A 17,088-nucleotide genomic window follows, 5' to 3' on the forward strand; every position below is an offset into this window, starting at 1 on the left:
AAAAAATGCTTTTTCTAACTCTGCTTCACACAACGGTGATCAAAAACCCCACGAATTGTACTGTGTGAAAATCAGTGTCCAGGTCAAATTTAATCGTTTCATTTACAATTGGGCTTTCCCCAATATTTTGAAACGGTTAGCACCGTCTTTGAGTTAGCGAGTGTGATATTTTTACTGGTCAATTTCAAGGCGACTGACCAGAGTAATTGATCTACTCGGGATGCACAAGTCCAAATCCGAGGTCTGTTTTTTTGGAAGCCATGATGTGGAGGTGCCGGCGTTGGACTGGGGTGAGCACAGTAAGGAGTCTTACAACACCAGGTTAAAGTCCAACATGTTTGTTTCAAACACTAGTTTTCGGAGCACTGCTCCTCCGAAAGCTCGTGTTTGAAACAAACATGTTGGACTTTAACCTGGTGTTGTAAGACTTCTTACTGTTTTTTTGGCGGGTGGGCAGGGGGCTGGCGATGGGAGAGTGGGAAAGTGTCATGTTCAGCAGCAGTGAAAACCAATGGCCCGGTCGCTAAAATCATCAACGGCAACATTGCAGCTGATCTATCCAAGCTGAGCGATAGATTTAATTGCTGGGGAAACTCTGCCTGCGAATGCATCTTAAACCGTACTGTTTTTTTGTGTGGACGACCACTGCAGTCCACGATGACGCTATCAATCAGACTTTTGACACGGGTATATTGGGAGAGCGGGATTGGAAGAAGAAAGGCCGTTCAAGCATCACTGATAATGTAAAAACAACACAAAGCAAAAGCGCTTAAATAAAAAAGCTTGTGTGATTAAGTGCGGTCAGCTCTTTGAATGTGACAGAACAAGCACATCAGCAGCGTATAAATCACTGCTTCGATACAGAATTAACCCCGAGCTTGGATGCACTCTCGGCAAGAGATTTATTAAAATCAGCTCATTACTTAATTAAAAACCATCTTTACTGGGAGATGTGCAATATATTGCACCCTCCATTACATTTACAGATGCAATTGCTGTCAGACAAGTTAACGGGAGGAAAAAGCGTTGCTTTGAATTAGTGCAGCAGCTATTCATTCAGCTGCCCTCACCCTCTGTCTGGTTTTCGATGAACGTGCATGGCTCTCAAGCATGTCAGTGACCATGCAGTGGCTGGTCCGTTCGTTGGAGGTGCTTTTCGATCGCCTGACCGCACCACCCTCCCATCACCTCCCTCCCCCCTTTAATACTCCACCACCATTATTCTTCACAGAGCATCAGGCATGTGAAGCAGAAAACCCCAAAGCAACTGCAAAGACCTAAAAGAAGCTGCATCTCCACTGCTGCCAGGGACCAACACTGGGAGAGATCAGCATCACCCTGGACTGCATTATTTATGGTGCCATTGCAGTTGAAAAGTGTACGGTGCAGGGGTAATTATGTACCTCACAAACCAAGCAGGGAGCCACACTCACAGGAAATGTAGACGAGAGTCAGCCTAACCACAGTTTACCATCCCTGATGCCATCCTGGTGAATTGACACACCTCCTGACTCCATATTAGAACAGTGGGATGGCCAGCGTCAAATCGGTCCACACCTCTTTCCCCCCCCCCCCACCCCCCCCAACACCCTCTTCCCCATATCATCCCTAAAGATCTCTTTTTTTAATTATTCATTTTCTTCCAATTAAGGGGCAATTTAGCGTGACCAGTCCACGTCCCCTGCACATCTTAGCATTGTAGGGGGTGAGACCCACACCGACACGGGGAGAATGTGCAAACTCCACACGGACAGTGACCCGGGGCCGGGATCGAACCCGGGTCCTCGGCGCCGTGAGGCAGCAGTGCTAACCCACCGTGCCGCCGTACTCCTGAAGATCTCTGGCCACTTTGCTAATCACCTCCCATCCTCCCAATCGGCAAGCCTCTTTCTTCCTGGACTGCTCCCGGCTCTGCTGCCCCCACCAGACGGTCTTTCCGACCTTTGCGATCAACGCGTTGCCTCGTGAGGTGTAAGTGGTGTTACCACCCTGCCGATCGCATCCTTGATGGTGAATGAGCACCAATTTTGGCCGTGGGTTCTTGTGTTGCGGTGCGGCAGCCAATGGCTGCCAGTGAGATCTCGCCTGAATGCCAGAGTGGATCCATTTCCGGGCCTGTGGTATCAGAGGAAGAGATGATGGCCTTTGGTTCACTGCGAGAATGAGAATGCCCTTGAGATTGCCATTAAATCATATGACAGTCTGGCATCAAATATTTGGAGTGATTTGATCATAATTCACAAGAATTCTCTGAATCCGATTATTGCTAGTAATATTGTTTTTAACTGGATTACTGAGCTATCTTTTCCGCTGAGTAAGGTACAATAATGGCATGTTAATGTGGAGTGCTGCAGACCGGAGTAGACACTTTGGAATGTCTGACATTGATAACATAATGTTTGTCTGGAAAAACCTAGCAATGTCTTTCGTCTTTCGGTAATGTTGAGCGACAGCTAGTCTGGAACAAAGCTTCTGGATAATAATAAGTGATACCCCCGGCCTGTTTGCATCTGTGCCTGATTTCCGATGGCAGACGTCAGTGAGATAATTACATCGCTACTCACCTTCCGCCACTTGGGCTATAAAATGGCAGAATAATTACCTCAATGTTCCTCATCTATTTTGTCCCTCACACAAGTTAGTCGCCCCCCCCCCCCCCACCCCCATGTCCGTCCTTTGGCCATACACAGGAGAGGTGACAGAGTACAGGCCTCCCCACAAATTGGCTGCTGCAATTCTTGGATGATGTGGTGCAGTGTAGAAGTGACCTCACGGAGAGCAATGCAGCATCTTCTCCCATACTGTGTTTGGGCTGGAGGTGGGGGGGGGGGGAACGTTGGGGATTGTTTCGGGGCAACAGAGTTCGGGACGCCATCTCGCTACAATGGGGATTGCCAGCAAGCGGAGCTCCCCGCTGAACAAAACGGCGCTGGGTGAGGCCTCTTTGTTCCCAAGAATCGCGCCCTTGGTGGTGATGCGACCATCAATTCATTCAGAGACACGAGTTGGAGTACACTGTAGCTTTAATCGACTTACAACTGAACCTGCCTGCGACTGTGCTGAACTGAGGGCGGACTCGTAGGACCGCGGCACTTATACTTCCTGATGGGGGCGGAGCCAAGGGCGGAGCCCTGTACATGCTCCTCATCTCCCCCTGTGGGCAGAGCCGCGCAACGGCTCCCAGATGGAGCCCACAGGGACACAGTAATGTACAGTGTGAATTATAGTGGTTACACATTCACCACAGGTGGTGTTTGCAGACCATTTCTAGAAAAACAGTCACTGCGCTTCCAAACGTAACAGGCAATGTACTCAAAAAGTAATTGTTGCCAATGAGAGTATTGAGATGTTTGATTCGAATAAAGAACTACATATAATGCAAGTATTATAGTATAACAATGGCAATCAAAATTGAGAGGGGGTGTTACGCACATTGCAGTTTAATTTCTTCTTTCCTTATGTATAAGCAATGATCTTAGGCAATTAATCCTTAAAAATCAGATAGTAATACATGGAATAATAAAACTTGTTACTTCCCTGAATACATCAACGTTCTACTGCTCAACACCAGAATTAGAGCAGTCTGTTTGACTGGTGAATGTTACTGGACTCAGTATTCACCCTGTCCTCCATCAGTGCACTATTGATGGAACCATCAATTCACCAGACACGTGTTTCCGATATGAATCTAGGCTTTAATCGACTTACTTCAGAGGCAGCCTGTTACCCGTTGATGAACTCTTAATGAACTCAGGCTGACTCTGGACTAGGGTATTTATACAGCTGCACTAGGGGGAGGAGTCGTGGGCGGAACCCAGGGTGGAGCCCAGAACAAGTTCCTGAGTACTCCCAGAGCTACTCCCCCTAGTGGTAGGATAGCGCTACTGCGCTTACAAAGACAGTCTGAATTATCATATATATATATATTACATTCACCACAACTATGGTTACAGTAGATATTGCGGCAATTCACCAAGGTTGCTGCTGCCACAACTTCAGTAACTGCTAACTCTACCAGCAAAGACGAGGGCCTGAAATTTTAGTAAGAAGTCTTACAACACCAGGTTAAACTCCAACAGGTTTGTTTCAAATCGCTAACTTTCGGAGCACTGCTCCTTCCTCAGATTCACCTGAGGAAGGAGCAGTGCTCCGAAAGCTAGTGATGTGAAACAAACAGGTTGGACTTTAACCTGGTGTTGTAAGACTTCTTACTGTGCTCACCCCAGTCCAACGCCGGCATCTCCACATAATGGCTGAAATTTGAGGATAGCGAGGGCACATCCCCACCGATTTCGACCGCCCCACTGCATTTACTGGCTTAGGCAGAACGTCTGGCCCTTACCCAGGGGGTAGTCCCACCTTGGAGAGTTGCTGGCCAACCTGGTCGACAAGACAGATCTCCAGCCCCTCCAGCAACAGTGCTGCAGTGGCTGGAAGAGAAACTGCACCGAGCTGCCTGAGGCTGAGTCCCAGGAACCAGAGACCCAGGGTGGGGTTCTTGGGTCCCCCAGCCACATGCTGCGTGGCTGCACGGTATTCGCTGGCAGCGGGATTCTCTCTTCCCGCCGCTTGTCAATGGGATTTCCCATTGAAGCCACCCCAGGCCGTTGGGAAACCCTCGGGCAGGGGTGCGCTGCCAATGGGGAAAGAGAATCCCAACCTCTGGAAAATTCCGGCCCCAAGTAAATGTAAGTGGTCCCAGAGCATGGAGTGTAGGGAAAGTCTGGGGAGTCACAAGGAGGAGCAATCAGGGTCTCAGGAGATAGGCTGGGGGTGTGGGGTGAGAGTGGGAGGTGGGGGAAGGAGTGAGGTTCAGAGGTCTCCAGATCTAAAGAAGAGGATCTGATATGGCTGAGATTGAACTTTCTTTAATTCTGGATTTCACCCATGGAGCTTCAGACCACCCGTCAATTTACAATTTGAGGCTGTGAGAAATGGCCTTTAAGTGGTCATTAATTAGCCACTTAAGGCCCTCAGTTGATGCAAGGACAGGCTCCCCATCGAAGGCCTTGCCCACCCTGGTCTAAAATCACGGCTAGATTGAGACGGTCGGGAACCAGGAGGGAATCCTATCCCTGCAATTTCTCGAGGAGTGGCAAATTCTGGCCAAGAGCAGCAATGTCATGGCAACCACCACCTCCAAGCTCACATTCAAGTGGTGCATCATCCTGACGTCCAGGATGCATGTCACAGTTTCATTATAGTTCTGTGGTCTTGGAATAGTTTGGAATTCCCAATCCAGTACCACTGGGAGAGGTCTATCAGAAAATGGGCTACAGCAGTTAGGCCCAGCGTAACCTTCTCAGGAAAACCTGTCCTGGGCACTAAATAGTCTTTGTTACCCGCGGTACAGATTATCCACTTATTTTAGTTGCGATCCTCACTTTGGAGGGGTGGAAAATATAACAATTTTCTTCTTTTGTTACAGTGTGAAAAGTACAGGGCTGTCCACTCTAGTTTGAACAGCACAGTGTCCGATCAGGAGATTGAGCTGATGTACTTACAGTGACCATCGGCTGGGCCATAGTTAATGTAAAAAACTCCAATCAGCAGCAAGATGATGGTTCTCCAGGTCAGCTTTCGGAGTAACTGCAATCGGTGAATCCCTCGACGCAGCATGGAGTTGAAGGACAGGGCCACAGACGTACCAATCATGAAAACAAACCTAAGTACAGATCACAAATTACTGGTGTCGCACACGCTGCTGATTGCACACATTGCAATAGGAAACAGCCAAGCTGACAGACGATAAGCCACGTGTAGCAATCTGACTGGTTTGTGCCGCAGTGACCAGCTCCTGAATGCCACCAAATTGATTTTAAGGTACTGAGTACGAATCAGGTCCTTCTCCAGAAACAGAGAGGGCTGACAAAGTGTTCCCTGCCCTAAGTCGCTATGAAGATGGGTTGGAGCATTTTCCAACACCAGGAATGGTGGGCGGGATTCAGTGATCCTGAGGCTAAGTGTTGACGGCTTCGGAAACGCCGTCGCGTTTCTCGACGGCGTCAACACGGCCTCAGGATCAGCAATTCTGGCCCCTATAGGGGGCCAGCGCGTCACTGGAGCGACCCACGCCGCTCCAGCTGCTGATCCCGGTGTAAATTGGGCGCCGCGGGGTCCGCAGATGCGCAGTGTCACCGGCGGCAACACACACATGCGTAGTGGCTCCCTTCCCCGCTCCGGCCCCAACGCAATATGGCGCAGGGCTACAGGGGCCGGCACGGAAGGCCCCCAGCCAGAGAGGCCGGCCCACTGATCGGTGGGCCCCAATCGCGGGCCAGGCCACGTTGGAGACCCCCCCCCGGGGTCGGACCCCCCACCCCCCCCCCCCACCCCCCCAGGCCCCTTCCATGCCGAGGCCCCTCCGGATGAGAGCAGGTGTGAACTGCGCCGGCGGGGCTCGGCATTTTGGCGACGTCGGCGCAGAGAATCGGCGGGGGGGGGCGCGTAGAGCGGCCCCCAACCGCCGCTGCACCAACCACGCCAGTGCCAATGGTGCCGATTCTCCGCTCCGTGGTGAATCGCGTCCCGGCGTCAGGGCGGCGGGGCGCGATTCACGCCAGTCATGTGGATTCTCCGGCCCAGCCCCGGGCTGAGAGAATCCCGTCCGGTGTGTCACCCAGAGAGACTTAAATACAGAAAAGGAAAGGGGGGGGGGCAGGAGAAAAGTTTGCTTCACAATACTGTCAGAGGACAATGCCAGCCCTGTGTCATTGGATCACTGTATTTGTTGAGAGTTTGACTGTACGGAGCCGTGTATTAGCTTACTTCATTTCCTAAAATGATTACCAGGAACCTATAGGGTGAGTTTTCAGCTCTTGGTAATAGTGCTTATTGACTAAATAAAGGGACAGTTTCACTCATAAGAGACAAATGTCAAGTGTGAGCTTATCAGCTTAATGAAAGCGCCACGGCCTGTTATCTGAAAAGATTCCCCCGCACTGAGAACATAAGAAACAGGCTGCCTGTAAACCAGCATCTCTAACCCAGGAGGACATTAATAACATACTGTTTATATCAATTTCCATTATCATCCTCGTGGAGTGAGATCCATCAGCAGGTAGCAGGAGTCAACTGGATGTCTTGTGCGGTATTTTGGTGTGTGTGTGTGCTATTTTGATATCAATCTTGACTTACATTAATTGTTAAGATGCATATGCAAAGGGTGTGTTGTGCTGGTGGTTTATTGGTTATTGTCGGAGAGAAACACAGGAGGCTCAGGTACGGGTTGGTTTTCTGAGAGAGCATTATACAGAAGGCTCAACGGAAGCTTGAAAGGCAAGGGAGTTGGAAATTGGAAATAAACACAGAAAATGCTGGAAACATTCAGCCACTCAATCACCTTTGAGTTCTGATAAAAGATTGTCCCTGAAGCATTCAGTGGCCTGTTCTTTGCACGGACGCTGACTGCCTGGTTGATTGTGTTCAACATATTCTGCTTTCGTTCCAATGAAAGGTTCTCTCATTTCAGAGAAGATTTTTCAGAAGATCATATCGAATATTTGGTTTATTCGAAGTGTGTTATTAAGGAGGCAGGTCCGTTAAAGGGTGGGCCTATTCCATGGGAGGTCAGTCAGGAGGGCAGTGGTCAGAGGGTGGGTCAGTCAAAAGACTTACTTTGTTTAGAGCGAGGCCTGGTTCGTACAGAGAGAGGGTCATTCAGAAAGTTGACCAAGAATGGTTTGATTCGGAGAAAGAGCCATTCCACAGGCTCATTGAGTATTTCTTTTGTTCAAAGGCAGCACCATTCAGGAGGCCATTAAAGGACTAGTTTGTTCTGAAGGGGCATGGCTCAGGAAGCTGGAGACGTTAGGCTGTTTCCGAGAAGGTATCATTCTGGAAGCTGGAGACGTTAGGCTGTTTCCGAGAAGGTATCATTCTGGAAGCTGGAGACGTTAGGCTGTTTCCGAGAAGGTATCATTCTGGAAGCTGGAGACGTTAGGCTGTTTCCGAGAAGGTATCATTCTGGAAGCTGGAGACGTTAGGCTGTTTCCGAGAAGGTATCATTCTGGAAGCTGGAGACGTTAGGCTGTTTCCGAGAAGGTATCATTCTGGAAGCTGGAGACGTTAGGCTGTTTCCGAGAAGGTATCATTCAGGAAGCTGGAGACGTTAGGCTGTTTCCGAGAAGGTATCATTCTGGAAGCTGGAGACGTTAGGCTGTTTCCGAGAAGGTATCATTCTGGAAGCTGGAGACGTTAGGCTGTTTCCGAGAAGGTATCATTCTGGAAGCTGGAGACGTTAGGCTGTTTCCGAGAAGGTATCATTCTGGAAGCTGGAGACGTTAGGCTGTTTCCGAGAAGGTATCATTCTGGAAGCTGGAGACGTTAGGCTGTTTCCGAGAAGGTATCATTCTGGAAGCTGGAGACGTTAGGCTGTTTCCGAGAAGGTATCATTCTGGAAGCTGGAGACGTTAGGCTGTTTCCGAGAAGGTATCATTCTGGAAGCTGGAGACGTTAGGCTGTTTCCGAGAAGGTATCATTCTGGAAGCTGGAGACGTTAGGCTGTTTCCGAGAAGGTATCATTCTGGAAGCTGGAGACGTTAGGCTGTTTCCGAGAAGGTATCATTCAGGAAGCTGGAGACGTTAGGCTGTTTCCGAGAAGGTATCATTCTGGAAGCTGGAGACGTTAGGCTGTTTCCGAGAAGGTATCATTCTGGAAGCTGCGTCAATGATTTGTCGAAAGGTTGGTCAGTAACCATTGAAAGAATGTCTTGCAGAAAAGCCGTCAATCCTCCGGTAAAGTAGTAGACAAAGGAATTATTTATCACCACGTAAAATATTCATATGCTAATATCCAGACAGCCTAAAACTAAGGCCAAAACTTTCTTGCATGGAAACGGATATCTCATTGCAGCAACAGAAAGTACAATAACAAAAGTTGCAAGTCGAGGGGGAGAGCAATTGTCCAATGTGCTCGGATTGAGTCCACAGTCTGAGAAATAAAGACCTTTACCAAGCGATTCTTTCAAACTAATAATAAATACTTTGCTAAATAGTCGCTGTCCCTGATCTTTACAATGACAGCTTAGAGCTTATTTCTTTGAGAAGAGAATTCTGTTCCCCACTGGATAAGGAATGATGTAAAATGGGAGCAGTAAATCTTAGGAACAGGAAAGGAAGCTGTCCTTTGACGAGTATGTAGATTTTTAAATTTGGGTTTGTTATTGGCTGGTGAAATGTGGTCTTGTGTTTATTTCTTAGCCACTGGCTTTGGTCATCGCCTCAGAGTCCGTGTACAAAAGAATCAGAGACGATGTAAGGGTCAACATTTTTGTGCAAGAGGTGCCTGATGGGATACAGATTCAACAAAGAAATTGGATGAATACCTACACAATAACAGTCACAGCTTCAGTGGATGCGAAGTACTTAAAAGCCAGGTTGAAAAATGCGATTTGGTGCTGTTTAAATGTAAACCCTTTCCTCTTGCTCCGAGTCGTGTGTACCTTGAGTCAACTCTCATTAGTTACCACACACTGACGTCCCCAATCCCTGGGTAAATCAACTATTGTGGAGCTGGTTAAGCTCCAGCTAACATATCTCCACAATGTATGCCATTAATGTTAATGGTTTGTGAAGTGGATAATAATTCTCTGCAGTGACTGTCTCAATCTTTTTAAAGTGCTTTATTGACCACCAGACTGTATCGGAACCGCAATCGCTCTAAGACAGGACCCTGATTGTCCTTCAGCATGTTATCTAACGTTCTGACATTGTACTCAGGGTTAGATTAGCTACTATCATTTGCTGTTGACATTTGCTCTGATCCAATTCAGTCTTGGCCGAGCAGCGCTCCTTACCCGCTCTGCTGAACATAAATAGCACGGTGTGGAATACTTACTCCACACAGGTCTTCCAAAAACAATCTTGTCCCACTTTGGGAGCCACTCTGACAGTTAGTCAGAGGTGAAAGGTGAGCCAATCCAGTGCTCTCGTGGGATGGCTAGCATTGGTGAATGGCCTTGCCCTCTTTCTCTGCCCAACTTTGAATGATATCAATAATTAAGGTCCACAAAAATACCAAATCTGCTCACTTGCAGAGTGTTAATACCCAGTGGTCTGCTTTCAAACTACTTGTAATTCATTAGCTTGGTTTAATTGGTAGAACTGTCATCTGAGACATGAAGGTTCTGGTTTCAAGACCCATCATAAAAGCCTAAAGCGCAGGAGGAAATCATTCAGCCGACCATGTGGGGCTACCTTTTTGGTATAGCAATCCCAAATTAATCCCGCTGTCCCCTGCCCCTCTTCCCTTACTGCGATATTCTTTCAAAAGAAGCAATTATCTCTACCTTAACACTTTCTCTGGCAAAACATTCACGTTCCAGCCAGACTCCACATAAAGAAATTGCTTCTAAGCTCTCCTCGTTCCATTTGTGACTTCATATCTGGCTCGCAATTCGGGTGGGGGGGGGGGGGGGGGAATAACCTGTGCTGTAATGTGGTGAATGTATTCACCTAAGTATGAACTGTCTGTATAGTGCTGTGACCTCTGACCTGGAAATGATAATATGGTCTACTTCCAGGTACTGTACTGGAACCCCGGTGGGCTCCGCCTCTGGCTCCGCCCTCACCGGGGGGATATATAGACTGGCCACCTGTGGGTGACACTCAGTTGTACAGCAGACACTGGCAGGCGGGTTCCTGGATAATAAAGATAATAATATATTCACTCGTTTTCACGGTCTCACAGTGAATTGACGGTATAACATGCAATTTTCCTAGTTCTTTGTCACATCATTTTTTCAATTCTAGCTTTCCCTCCCAGGCATCTACCTGGTGGATCTACGTTCTTCCTGCCACATCACCTATGCTAGCACCTTAAAGTTCAGTCAGTACATTAAAGCAATGAGACATTAAACCCATGTGCCTTCTGACTCATCAAGTGGATGTTGACAATCCCATAACTTTGGCATCAGTGGGCCTTTTTTCCAACTACCTGGCCAACTCTCTCAACCAACAAACCAACACAATCGCTGTTTATTCAGCACATTGGCTGCTTGCGAGACATTGCTGTACACAATTGTCTGCTGTGCTTATCCAAATTTCACTTATGACTGAATGGATGTGAAATACTTTCAGATGTCATGACAATGTAATAAGATCTTTATGCCAATGAATGGCATTTCTTTCCTTCTTTCTTGATCGTTGCAGCATAAATTGCGGCAAAGTCAGAAATGTGACGCTACCAAAACCGATATTCCCCGATTCCTCAGCTTGTCTGGTTCCCTCCTTCCAGAGAAGCAACTCTCCCCTCATCTCATTGTCCCCTGGATTCTTCTTAAATAAGCCAAGTCAATCATCTTTCACATCAAGATGATCCAGCTATCGATTGCCCTTTGCATCATCTGTGACACAACACTCATCAATCATAATACATTGCTGCTGACAACACATTCCATTAAAGAGTTGCTCCCGCCTCACTTAGCCGTTTGCAGCTCTTGTTGAACTCAGATGCATAAATGTACAAGCAACCCATCATGTAAGTGGGCTGCAGCCATGGACAAAGCAGTGGGAATTGTTGATATAAATACATAGATAATTTTACATTCCATCATTACTTACCAAGGCATCACAAGGTCAGCAACTGTCAATCCTGTAAGAGATTAAACAAAGAGAAGACACCAAATAGTAGAAATGCAGCTAACTCCTTGACTCCAGGACCTTTCCCGGATTTCCATAGTTTTTGTCCGGGTCAAAAACGTGTCGATAACTTTGTTTGGCCTTCGTGCCAAATCACAAACACCCAACCCCCCCCCCCCCCCCCCTCCCTCCACTGCCTCTATCCCCATCTCCAAAAGCAAAGCAAGGTGACCAACTGTCCCATATTTTAAGGGATTGTCCCCTATTTTGACCATTTGTTCTGCAATCCTTTAGGGATGCCACCTCCTTTATTTCCCGGCGAGCCAATGGGAGACTGAGCCTGAGAATCTCCTTGGCTCTGCCTCTCTGTTTAATTTTGTGAGCGTTTGCATTGTGGCTGTTGACCCCCAGGGGGAGCTGTGGTCATCAACACCCTCTCAGCTCTTATTGTCACCAGAACTCCTCCTTCCCTCCCCTCAGCAATTGAAGCATCCTTTATTTTACATTTTAGAGGATCAAATCTAGGTGTGAATTATACTGTAAATGGCAGTAGGAACCTTAACAGACAGAGGGATCTGGGCGTGCAGGTCCACAGTTCCCTAAAAGTGGCAACACAGATGGCCAACGTGATTAAGAAGGCATATGGCATTTGCCTTCAACAGCCGGGGCATTGAGTAGAGGAGCTGTGAAATCCTGTTGCAGCTGTATAAAGCCTTGGTTAGGCCGCATTTGGAGTATTGCGTGCAGTTCTGGTCACCACATTATCAGAAGGACGCTTTGGAGAGATTGCAAAGAAGGTTCACCAGGATGTTGCCTGGTCTTGAGTGTGTTGGTTATGAGGAGAGGTTTAATAAAATAGGATTGTTTTCACTGGAAAGACAGAGGCCGAGGGAAGAGCTGATAGAGATCTACAAAATTATAAGAGGCATAGACAGGGTGGATATTCAGAGGCTTTTTATAAGGGTGGAAGTGCCAATGACAAGGGGGCACAGGTTCAAGGTGAGAGGGGGAAAGTTTTAATGGAGATGTGCGGGATAAGTCTTTCACTCAGATAGTGGTGGGTGCCTGGAATGTGCTGCCAGAGGATGTGGTGGAAGCTGGCACATTGGCAACATTTAAGAGGCATCTGGATGGATACATGAATAGGGAGGAAATAGAGGGATACGGACTGAGTACGGACGATCGGCACAGGCTTTGAGGGCCAAAGGGCCTGTTCCTGTGCTGTACTTTCCTTTGTTCTTTGTTTTGGTCTTTATTTTGTGAGAGTTGGTCACTCTGTTTAAAAAGCCTCTACAACAGGTAGGGCTTGATTTTCACCACAACACCCAGATTCTTTCCAGCTCCTAACCCTGCTTTCACTGTCACAATGCCATCTTCAAATGCAAATCACGTGTTTGGATCAGGGGCAAGCTCATCGGCCAATTGGAGGCATCTACTGGGAGTAGACTAATGCTACTGGGAGTAATGGGAACTGACAGGTGGATACATCTCCATGGCAGACAGCAGACATTGGGTTGGCCGCTGCCTGGCAGAATAGAGGCGACAGGAGATCAGAGGGCCGGCAATCAGCGAGAAGGTACTGTCCTCGCTCTGACACAATTACACTTTCTGCCAAACAATTTTCTTCACCGTTCACATTACCCGATGGCTCCCACATTGCACCTCACAGCTGTGCACTCACATGGAGCAGAGGGGGTTCATGGATCTGAAATTTCAAAATCATCTGCCACTAGGTCCTGAAGGAGCTTACTGGACAGCTACACGTCCCCGAGCAATGGGGCACAGACATACCCTTTCGGAGTGCTATTTTCAAAACACACCCGCACCGATCTTGCCTCCTGACAATTGAAAATCCAGGCCACTAACTCTTCATACACCCCTTCAGTTGTCCACCCTTCGCCTGGCTGGATGGCATGAAGAAGCTGGCATGCATTTCTAGTCTCTCTCCAGTGGCACCACCATCATTCACCTGAGGAAGGAGCTGCGCTCCGGAAGCTAGTGATTCGAAACAAACCTGTTGGACTTAAACCTGGTGTTGTAAGATTTTTACCCCAGTCCATTGCCGGCATCTCCACATCATGACCACCGAGATGAGCAACTCAGGGCGCAGACATGAACATTCAGCTCCTGCTCTGCTCCAATTATACATTTATTCTCGTGTCCATACTGACATTAGAAGCCGCCTCCCACCCTTGCTGCAAAGAAAGATTCATTAAGCCTCCTGCAGAATTCTGCATGTAGCAAATGGATGTTTAGTACATCGCCTGGCAGGATTGCACTTCCTGCAAAATTGACTTGAGATCTAAAATCTCGAGGAATATAAGAATCAATAATACTGGAGACTCAGGTTGCAGATCTCTGGTGAATATTAATTCTTGAATAATTTTTGATTTATTGCTTTTATGAGCGAATTACTGCTTCGATGGACAGGAGTTGGTGCTTCCAGTGTTTTGCAAGTAATTTTCACTGCATTAGACATTGGAAAGACTGCTTGTATCTGCTGCACTGTATTTTGAGAGCTTAAAATTCTTTCTCAGGCACCACTTTCGACTGCCTTTAATGTGTGATGTATTTTGGATCTTCTGCTCGCCTGAAATGGAGCAGCATTGATGCAGCTATGGATTCCACCACCCCGCAGTTCACCCTCTCTCCTGTTATGAGGCTAATGTAGTGGCAGCAAGATAACGGTGAGGGCAGGGTTAAAAGATATATTAAATCAAGCCAGACATGTCAGTTAACAGATGACTCCTGCCGCTGTGCATTTCCAGCTCCATCTCTTTGCCCGTCCCTCACTCTTGACGGGATCTTTGCGTTGCCTCAACAACAGTCGCTGCACATTACTGTGCACGAAACGCTTTGAGACGTGACAAACCACGTGTGATTGCATCTCTTACTTGCCAAAAAAATCTCTCTTTTGAGTCTCTCTGTCCCTTACTTTCTGTGCCTCCAGCTTCCTCTGTTCCCACATACACCAAAACAAAATAAATTGTCGATATGTTCCGTGATTGTTGAGGACTGGGGTGGAAGGGAACAGTGGGACTACCAGTGGTTGTTTGGAAATCAGAGGGTTAGCTAAAAGCCAAATTCTGCTGGGAGCAAAGCGAAAGATTTTACTAAATGTCTGTGGTGGTATGATTTGCATAGCTGCCTGCCATTGGTGCAGAACACCGGCTTACTATTGGCCCTGGTCGGTCATGTGCCTCTCGACCGGTTGGTTGAGACCAGTCATGTGACGGCTCCCCGATTGGTCGAGAGGCTGAGTTAACCCCGCCTCCAGGGCGGGGTATAAATACCCAGTACACCCGGCGGTCGTCCTTCTACTGTAATCGACCGCAGGGTTTAACATCTAGTATATTAAAGCCATACTTTTGTTCAGCAACTCGTCTCGCGTTCAATTGATGGTACATCAATGTCTCCATAATATGGACTCAAACCAGCAACAAGATTGAAATAAAAAGTCAGTAACAATGCTGACTAATTGCACAAGTACAGTGCCTTGACTATCTGTGTAACACAGTACTGAGTATCAAGAATATTTTTGCAGTCTGAGTTGGTTTTAATGTAAAGCACAGCAGTAGTAACATTTTTACAATACCATTCCATGGGCCATGTTCGAAGAACCAGTAGCCGCCACCTCCATAGTTGACAAAGATCATGGCAGTTAGCGCCAACCTGTGAGCAGACAGAATGGGAGATTGGTTTAAGCAGCATTTATAATATGAACCCACCCACTCTATCCATATTCCCACAACCCGACAGTTCTCAGCAACCCGCAACGTGGGTCAGTCGTTAATATTGTTACGTCTGCATTTGGGATATAAACCAGGGTTTGAGCACATATTCCAAGGGGATAACCTAATGCAGGATGGGGTTGTGCTGCACTGTCTGAAGTTTAATGAAAAACATTGAACTGACGCCATGCCTGTTCCGATGAAGATGAGGAAGAGGAGGGAGCTTGTTTACTCATAGAAAAGTTACAGCACAGAAGGAGGCAGTTTGGCCCATCCAGTCTGTGCCAGCCCGAGGACACCCTTTCTAATCCCACCTTCCTGCACCTGGTCCTCAGCAGTTTGCAGTTATAAGATGCTGAGCCGTTAGTCACGAGCACTGGCAAATTTAGTTGTGCCTAGCAAAACCAACGTCATTTTGTTTTGAAAAAACACAAATTTTCCCTTTGCTCTCGAATAATGTGACCCATTTTCTGGAGAACACACTATTTTGAACACACTTCGCCACACAATCAAATGCAATGTTAATTGACGTGCTGAGAAATGAGAGTTGCTTACAAAATGGAAGGGTTTGTTTGATGGGCCAAATATCTTAGTGCTGCTTCCTAACCTCTGTTCCATAGGGAGGCATTTGGGGAGATTTATTCAGGGCGCTGCTCATACCATTCATAAACCAGGCCAAACCAAAGTGTAGACAGGATTTTGGTGTAATTAATATTGCTTGGGGGTCAGTTTGCTGGACGGCTGGTTCGTGATGAAGATCCATATATTGGATAGGCATATGGACAATAAGGGAATAGTGTAGAGGGACTTTAGAGGGGTTTCACAGGACAGCGCAACATCGAGGGCAGAAGGGCCTGTACTGCGCTGTTATGTTCTATGAGCCAACAGCGCGGGTTCAATTCCCGTACTGGCTGAGGTTATTCACAAAGGCCCCGTCTTCTAAACCTTGCCCCTTGCCTGAGGTGTGGTGACCCTCAGGTCAAATCACCACTATGTTCACAGATGGCGTGTTTAATTATTAACTAATTAAACACTAAAAAAGGTTTCTGCAACGTGAACGATAAGTACAGTTGGATACTGTGGCTAGTATTAATTAGTATTGACTAAGGAACTACTCCATATGCAACTGGACTCTGCGCCTGATAAACATTGGCCAGGACATCAGGGTAACTCAAAAATACTGCAGCAGCTGGAAACCTGAAATATAAACGGAAAGTTCTGGAAAGTGCTCAGCAGGTTAAGGCAGCATCTGTGGGAAAAGCGGTTGATTTGATAGGGCGGCATGGTGGCACAGTGGTTAGCACTGCTGCCTCACAGCTCCAGGGACCCGGATTCATTTCCAGCCTTGGGTGAGTGTGCGGAGATTGCACTTTGTCCCTGTGTTTGCGTGGGTTTCCTCCGGGTGCTCTGGTTTCCTCCCATAGTCCAAAGATATGCAGGTTATGTGGATTAGCTGTGCTAAAATTGCTCCTTAGCATCCAAAGGTTAGGTGGGTTTACAGGGATAGAGTGCTGGATTAGACCTAGGTAGGTTGCTCTTTCAGAGGGTCAGTGCAGACTCAATGGGCCGAATGTCCTCCTACAGTGTAGGGATGCTATGATTGTATAATTTAGTCTCCCAGGGACAAAGAGAATAGCAGTGGGGAAGGGAAAGAAACAAAGAAAGAACAGGTACAGATGGAGCAGGTGTGAAAGTAAAATGATAGAGAAACTGAAAAACGCAAAGCAAATGGAGCAAAGGTTATTGTCTGAAATTGTCCAACTCCGTGTTGAGCCAG

The 17,088-nt window shown here is 47.4% G+C and overlaps 1 protein-coding gene across 2 annotated transcripts in view; it reads right to left on the minus strand.

Moving 5' to 3' along the window:
• si:dkey-192p21.6 (uncharacterized protein LOC565246 homolog) overlaps positions 1–17,088 on the minus strand; it is a 237,319-nt gene that overhangs the window by 58,278 nt on the left and 161,953 nt on the right. For both annotated transcript variants that reach the window (XM_038783222.1, XM_038783221.1), the window contains exons 8-10: positions 15,176–15,252; positions 11,563–11,593; positions 5,505–5,665 (exon numbers count right to left, since the gene is read on the minus strand). In XM_038783222.1, coding sequence (XP_038639150.1) covers positions 5,505–5,665; positions 11,563–11,593; positions 15,176–15,252 — 269 coding nt within the window. The remainder of the gene's footprint in view (positions 1–5,504; positions 5,666–11,562; positions 11,594–15,175; positions 15,253–17,088) is intronic.

Source organism: Scyliorhinus canicula, chromosome 22 (genome assembly GCF_902713615.1).
Source record: "Scyliorhinus canicula chromosome 22, sScyCan1.1, whole genome shotgun sequence".
NCBI lineage: Eukaryota > Metazoa > Chordata > Chondrichthyes > Carcharhiniformes > Scyliorhinidae > Scyliorhinus > Scyliorhinus canicula.